Here is an 8,280-nt window from a genome sequence, read left to right as displayed (position 1 = left end):
ATTATAGAAATGATGATCCAATGGTAGAAAGTGGAAGGTGAAAAGCTATTGTTCCAAGGTGTTCAATTCGACTAGCTAAAAGCCTCCTCTGGTAAGGGTGCCAACTGGTTCAATTGGTAAAGTGGATGGCAGCGGTTATCTGTATCTATGTCCTACCCTCACCTTGATTTTAGTTGGCCTTTTTTGAGAGATGTTCAAGCTTTTCTTGAGAGAGAGAGAGAGAGATGTTCAAGCTTTTCTCTTCAAGAACATAACAGCCAAAGTGCATGATTGTTTGAATGATGAGCTATTTCCTAACTTCAATATTTTAAAAGTACTCAATGCCCGTATGTGTGAGCTCTGGGTCGACATGGATGAGTTACTTAAATAATGGAATCCTCAAGTGAAGAATGGAGTTTAATTTATTAGAGTTGGATAAACCAGTCCATGCAGGTCCCTTGAAGAAGATGACGGACTTCAAAGTTTTGCCATTTCTAACGAGCATATTACATGTTGACTAATATTGCTCCCATAATGCTTCAAATCTGTATATCTTCGTTGTAGAATGGTTGCTTTCTTATACATTAACCGGACCAGGAAATCTGATCCAATTAACTTATCAAGCTGTACCATTTGAGCGGGCGTTCTACTTCAATCCAAAATGAAATAGCAATAATTTAATCATGAATTCATCCAACCAACCCTTCCTTCAAATAGCAAAGGGAAAAAAGAAAAACAATACATCCATTCCACCAACCGTAAACATTGCCAAATCGATTGATGTAGAAAATTTTGTGATTCACCAGCCCAATTAAGACAAACCATAGTCAGCATTGCTGCAATAGATAGAGAAAATAATGAAACAAGAAAAAAAAGAGAGAAAAGAACATGAGCACAGAATATTTATGTGATTTGATCTATTAAACTACGTCTATGAGCAGGGACGATGCAAAAGTTTTATTATAAAAAATAGAAGATTATAAAATATAAGAATTCCTCACAAACTCTAGCTCCCAGTATATCTAATCTCTAGAATACTCAATTGCTCTCCTTTTTTAGAGTTACAATATATATATATATATATATATATATATATATATATATATATATATATATATATATATATATATATATATATATATATATATATATATATATTAGAGCAAGTCAATTTGGACTTAAACTGGTGTCTTATAATAATCAGATTAGTCTTTCCAGCTAACTCATTTGCTAACTCATTGTACAATCCAACGTACGGCTGCTGGGAGGGACCTTTTTAGAACAATTTAGCTGCAGTTCCCTCGACAACTCAAGCAAAGTAACATGTACATACATATAATCTTTTTTCAGAAAGGGAAACTAAAGACTCTTACTTTGATGCATTTCTGAAACCCATGTGAGAAGATTCACTGATATGTTGTTATATGACTACATTTACTGCTCCAAAACAAATCAAGCTAGTGTGCACCCTCCTTCCCTCTTACCGTCCATGCATGTCCTTTGAGCTGCCAAATAAAGTTCCTTAGTTTTCTCATATATTGTCCCTTTCAAATCCTTGTCACAGAGAGGACCATTGCACTGTTCCCATCTTCATCTTTTTCTGCAACTGATCATCATGCCCCTCTACTTTTCAACTACTGCTCGAAAGACCTGTTAACCAATCCCATTAACACATCCCATAAAGCTTCGAAAACTCCCTGCCTGTTAAAAAAAGAAAAACAGATCACATGACTCTTTTTACAATCTTTTCCTCACGTTGCTCTGTCCCCCTCTCTCACAGTATGATCCAACTGACCGCGTACGTTAAAATCTCAGGCTCCAAAATCCATGGTGAAAGTACAACAGATGAGAAGTAACCTACTTCAATTACGGAGATGCACTCCTTTTTACTGTGTATTGGAGTTAGTTCTTTGTTTCTTTAATTAGAGAAGGAAAGCATGGAAGCCTGTACATATAAAACTAGATTTGGTCAAAGGAAAGCCCAAAGGCTCCAAAAATAAGACCTTCAATCACTCCCACAGACCACTCACCAACTCTGCTTCCTTCTGTCCCCAGCTAGGAAAAATGATTGAAGTTTGTGTATTTCCTTCCTGTTATTATTATATTGTTGATGATGGCCAGCTATAGTCTCATTCTCTCTCTCTTCTTCTCTTTATTATCGCTTATTTCCTCTCCCTCAATTAGGCTTTTTCCAATTCCATTGGCCAGCCATCTTCTTACTTTACGAAGATGCAAGACACATTCTCCATCCCTTCCTGTTTCACGCCGGGCGAGCCGACGGCCGATGATCCCACATCTATTGCTGCAACCAGGTCAGGCCGGAGCATCGTGGCATCGGTCTATCGGACCATGATCGCCGGCCACTGCCGATTGATCACTGTGACTTGGTGCAGAGATGTCCGAGTTCATGGACTGTCCATTTCGGTGGTGGAGGATTCAGACAATGTTGATGAGACTAACATGATCAGCAGCAAACGGCATAGCTGCAAGGTGGAGCTGCGGCCATGGTGCTTCTGGCGCAAACATGGCTGGAAGCGCTTCCACGTGGAAGGGAAACCTGTCGATGTGTTCTGGGATCTTAAGAGCGCAAAATTCTCAGGCGAACCCGAGCCTCGATCCGACTACTATGTCGCGGTGGTCTCCGACGATGAGGTGGTCCTCCTCCTTGGTGATCTTAACAAGGAGGCCTACCGGAGGACGGGGTCTCGGCCAGCAGCAATAGATGCCACCTTGGTGTCCAGAAAGGAGCACGTCTTTGGCAAGAAGAGGTTTGTGGCAAGATCCATACTCAGTGAGAAGGGGAAGCTCCATGAGATACTCATCGAGTGCAGCAACAGGAGCAGCAGCAGCAGCATTGGAAGAAGCAACATGGATCCAGAGATGGTGATAAAGGTTGATGCGCATGTGGCCATTCATGTGAGACATCTCCAATGGAAGTTTAGAGGCAATCAGTCTATCACAGTGAACAAAGCTAGAGTGGAAGTGTATTGGGATGTTCATGACTGGCTCTTCAGCCCTGGTCTGACGCACGCATTGTTCATATTTAAGCCTCGGTCTCTACTGCACTCTTCTACGTCGTCCTCCCCTTCATTGATGAGTTCTTTTGATGGAAAGGATTCCGATGCAGACGGATCATCTGGATTTTGCTTGTTTCTTTATGCCTGGAAGTTAGAATGATGGATTAATTTCTTACGCTAGTCTAATACCATGTTATTGTTGCAAGTTAGAGGGAGTTGAGAGGTTGCCTCGATCAAACCTTGCATGCAATTTACTGTAACTTATGTTCGATGTAAATTAAGTTCTCTTCCTTCAGGAAAAAAATGAGAGTGAGAGGCATTTGGTCCCACTGAAAAAGTTGTGTCCGACATGTGGGCTGGACTTTTCTTTAATGGACGAGCCCAACATGTGAAATGTTTAATAATGGGGTTAAAGAGTACGGAGACAGAGTTTGAACTCAGGATCTCTGCTCTGATACCATGTTAAAATCACCACTTGTCCCAAAAGCTTAAGCTAATAGGATAAGGTAGATTTATTTATATATTTTATATTGTTGGCAGCGCCTTCACTATCACCTGCGGGTTTTAGTGAGATGACAGTGCCTACGATCCTAATAGTTGAGAGGTTGCCTCGATCAAACCTTGCATGCAATTTACTGTAACTCATGTTCGATGTAAATTAAGTTCTCTTCCTTCAGGAAAAAATGAGAGTGAGAGGCATTTGGTCCCACTGAAAAAGTTGTGTTTGGTTGAAGGCCAGACAAAGAGACTCACAGCGAAGGGAGGAAGGAGAGAGGGGAGAGAGAGAGAGAGAGCACATGGGAAGTCGGAGGTGGGCTCCAGTGTAAGATTATAAGTTAGCCTCAACTTGTCTTTGACCAAAAGGACAAGATAAAAGATGCCAAACTGGAATCACGCTAGTATGCAGTACTCCAATAATCCCCGTATCAAAGCATCTCCAGCTTTTTTTTATTATTATTTTTTTATTTTTTAATTTTCATGTCAAATAATCCTCCAATACTCACTCTTCAAGTGATTTGCAGTTGGTTCAGATCCACCACTGAGTTGGTAGGCCAATCCAGCCATGATGAAATATGCATGAGAGTATATATATTGTATTCTTTTCTAATTTGCCCGGCTGAACAATAGATCTGGTCTAACCAATAACCGTCTCTATACGAGGTTATGTGCTTGGAAGAATGGAATCATGTTTTTACCAATTTATTTTGTATAATGAAAAGAAAAGAGTACAAAAAAAGTTTGAAGAAGGATTTTGCCTTTTTTTTTCTTTTTATTATTAGAATGCTTGAAGAAATGCAAATATCTTTCTAAGTACAAAAGCTGATTATTTTTCATTACCAAAGTTTTCACTTCTTGAGAAATACAATATATATTATTCAATCTAATAATCCTTCCTGTCATCCTATCCTTGGATACCCATTGTCACTGTCGCACTTGTTGTTCTAGTTTGCTTAATCTTTAACAGGCTGTGGAGATTCGCAAGCCCTTAAAAAGTAAAATTATTTATTAAGCTATAAAGAGATCAGGGCATACGGAAATTCTTCTATTCCTCTCCTTTCTTTTCGTTTTACACATAGACCATGGTTTAGTTATACTTTTTTTTTTTGAATTAGATGACAGGGTCTCACATTAATGATCCAAACCGTTGATATAATTTACTATTCTAAACTATTTACACATTTAAATTAGAAGATGGATCTAGTCTATGCATTAAATGATCAAAAGAATTCAATTTTTTGGTCCCTTCGATATATGGATTAAAGATCTCCAAATTATATAATTTTTGGTATGTAAACCATCAAAAAATTATATATATTCGAGTGCGGGTAGGGATGGCAATCAGATCGGGTTAAGTTTGATATAGTTCGGGTCAAAAATTCATCAACCCAAATCTAACATATTTATTAAACAGATTAAAATTTCAAATTTGAATCCGATTTATGTATTAAACAGATAACCTGATCCGGCCCATATAACCCATTTATTAAACAAGTCAAAAGGATTAAATGAGTTAGACGAGTTTTAAATAGCTTAAATTATTTTAAACAGATTAAACGTGTCAGGTTAAACAAGTCAGAAATAGATTAAGCAGGTTTCAAACAGTTTAAACAAGCTTTAAATAGGTTAAACGGATCAGGTTATAATCCAACCTAATTATTAAATGGGTCAAAATGGGTTAAACGGATTTAAGGTTTAGATCTGAATCCAACCTATTTAATAAATAAATTTAGACGATTTGACCCATTTATGACCTAAATTTATTTATGTTAAATTCAAACATGTTTAAAATAGATCGTTCACGAGTCAAATTGGCGGATCAGACCATAAATTACCGCTTCTAATGCTGGAATCTCCCGGACTAGTCATGGACCTATCCTTCGTCCTTGCGTAGGGGCATGTGTCCCTTGTCTCTGGTCATGACACAGCAAGCTCTGGTGCTAAATAATAAGTTGTCTTCCAATTTCATATTTGGAGCGGTGAACATGGAACCCCTGGCGTCCAAAGTCTTGCATGCCCGAAAAGTCCAAAGCCACCTTTGAGAACCGAGAGAGACCACTCGACTCTATTCCGATGGGTATTGGACCCGTCGCCTGGGGCTGGGGTCAGAGAGCTAGTAAACCAGGACCCACCTGGTTGGCTTGAGCCATCTGAATCCGGTACGACTGCCGCAATCAACGGATTGATGATTCCAACTTGTTGTAGGACTAAAAATTTCATAAGTGAATTAGAAAAGGAATTGAAATAGCAATATTTTTCGATACTTGGTTCGTAACTAGAATCAGAATCGGAATCGAAATGAGAATTGAATACCTGAGAAGAGTCGAAATTAGATTTTTGGGAGATTGGCAGTTTTTCATTCTCTTTCGGAATCGAAATCGGAATGAGACATTTTCTAACCAAACAGTTGGAATGAGAGTCTCACATTTCCATTCGCATTTCTCAGGATGAATATGGGCTCGGACTAGGCCGAGGTTCGAGCTAGGCCCGAAAAAATTCAGACCGGATTTGGGCTTAAATAGAGCTAATTTGTTTTTCGAGTATGTCATGGCCTGGCCCGGCTGGGCCCACTTCCAGCCCTACCCATTCCAGACCCCAAATCCCCAATTAAACATGCACTATGTCCCAATTTAATAGGAATACTTTATTGCTGAAACTAGAATGAAAGGTTGTGTTTACTAAAGCTTCCACAATATGACCTCTTTAGGGAGATTCAATTGAGTTACTTGCAAGGTACCACCTCTAAGGGAGCAAATTTTGGCCTTTTACTCTATATTAGACAACCTCTGATTGTAAGTTATATTCATCAAGTTGTTTAGGGAAAGGATGATATCTATTCTGACGCTGATGAGAGGCAATCAGAGAAAGGGTAACAAGTTATGCAGGATGCTTATAAGCAAGCATATTAAGTATGATTAGCCTGTTGGCTAAACATGGCCATGATAGTTCCCAAATTGTTAAATAATAACAAAGTTCCATAGCATGTACACATTTCACCATGCTAATAATATTTTTTTTAAAGTCTCACTCATACTATAATTACTAAGTTTGCACTAGACTAACAAACAATTAAACTCCTAAAATTTGCATTCACATTTTGTTCTATATCAACAATTATCGCAAGTACTTAGTAGCATCAGCAACAAAGAAAATAAACTCTATGATCACAAACTACTCATACTACTAAGATTTGTTTTTGCAGTCTTTGGCGATGCCAAAATATTTGTGCTCAAATTTGCATGCTGCTCATTATGCCTTTTTTCTTTTTGTGCTAAAGCAGGTAATTCATACAATACTTGTACGAATACATCCAATAAAATTAGAAAACAGAATACTGCGGAGCTCCCGAGGCAGCTCTCCATGCCCGACCCACAAGGTGCTACCAGCATGTCTGGCCATATAGGCGGCCACCCAATCCACAGTCCCATTAGCTTCTCTAAATTCATGTTTAGCTTAGACGGCCCCTCAATCCCTCATCATCATCCAGATGCTCAAAGCAAGAGATGGTCGGAGTCGGCAGTCCTCGGACCCTTCTGGATCTAACTGATGACCATGGCCGAGTCACTCTCTAGTATGATTAAACTAGCTAGTAGCACTCGCCGAGCATGTTGAAGGCTCGCCCAGGCAACCCTCAGCTCTGCACCAGAGATCCTGATATTGAATAACTGACAGCTGTCCACTGCCACTAAGATCTTTAGTGGGGTCGGCATGCCATCCCGCTGCCTTTTTTTTGGCATGCCATCCTTAGCGGGGTTGGCGGATCCGAAAATTTACGATCTACAATCCGATCAAACACCCATCCGTTCGCAGCTTCGGTGTAATGAACTCTTGAGGGATTCTTGCTTGACTTCCCAACCAAAACCTCGGTATCATTCACCGAAATCTTGGCTCCACAGCCAAAACGTGCATTGTAGTTGTACTCGCCACCATGCCAACGCAAGCAACAAGTACATGGATGCTCAAATCCTGGCAAGTTTTAGCAAGTTCATCAAGGTATGATCAGGAATCGAAACTACTACGATCTAGCCTTCGACTAAATGTTGTTCGTGAGATGGAAAAAAATTTTTGCTCTCACCATGCTTCTTGGCATGGCTGATGAGCTTGAAACTTGAGAGAACAGACATCGACATAGGTGAGCACGGCGAGGGGAAGGTCCTTGCTGAGTTCAGCCACTTTTTCCTTAAGCTTCACAATGAATAGTTGAGCCACCTCATTTTTTTTATACAACGGTACCTCATGCCGTACGTGCATGAGTACACCCATAAGAGTCAAAAAGAAGACGATGACTGAGAGGGGAAGGAATGGAGTTGAGACCACAAAAAAACTCTCCTGAATGATGTGCAACGAAGGAGACAATCCAATCAGTAACACTGTTCGTCTTCTGATAAACATGAGTCGCCCAGAAGGCTATGAGCTAGATGTCTACTAGATGTTTGGAGCTCCCTTCAATAAGATGGCTCAAGCACCTCATTAAAGGGAGCTCCAAACATCTGGTAGACAGCCAAAAGGACCAGCGTTATGAGTCCAAAAGAACCTAGCACCCTGCCCATATATATCCTGCACAAAACCCATAGTATAGTGATTAGAAATCCCGGGTCTTGGTGATCCAAACATCTGGCTTCAGATTCTAATACTAGTAACAGTATCGAGCTTTCCCTTGCCTTTATATCGTTAGTGAATTTGCTTGGCACTTCTAGATATATGCCCTGACTTCCTCAGTTGTCATGTTTGTGAAATAGCCCAAGGTGAGATCATTTTGGCCTATGCCAAAGGTATAAAGTGCTTG

General features: G+C 39.9%; 1 protein-coding gene across 1 annotated transcript; it reads left to right on the top strand.

Moving 5' to 3' along the window:
• The first annotated feature begins 1,919 nt into the window (after positions 1-1,919).
• LOC103722827 lies at positions 1,920-3,300 on the top strand. Its single transcript, XM_008813522.4, has one exon. It carries the CDS (start codon positions 2,209-2,211, stop codon positions 3,154-3,156), a length of 948 nt encoding a protein of 315 aa, XP_008811744.1. The 5' UTR covers positions 1,920-2,208; the 3' UTR covers positions 3,157-3,300.
• Positions 3,301-8,280: the final 4,980 nt, after the last annotated feature.

The sequence above is a fragment of the Phoenix dactylifera genome, chromosome 10 (assembly GCF_009389715.1).
Source record: "Phoenix dactylifera cultivar Barhee BC4 chromosome 10, palm_55x_up_171113_PBpolish2nd_filt_p, whole genome shotgun sequence".
Classification (NCBI taxonomy): domain Eukaryota; kingdom Viridiplantae; phylum Streptophyta; class Magnoliopsida; order Arecales; family Arecaceae; genus Phoenix; species Phoenix dactylifera.
The sequence above is the reverse complement of the archived record's forward strand: the minus strand, read 5'-3'. Positions and strand labels throughout refer to the sequence as shown.

Coding starts and splice junctions, on each gene's coding strand:
- LOC103722827 (XM_008813522.4), top strand. CDS start 2,209: ATGCAAGACACATTCTCCATCCCTTCCTGTTTCACGCCGGGCGAGCCG.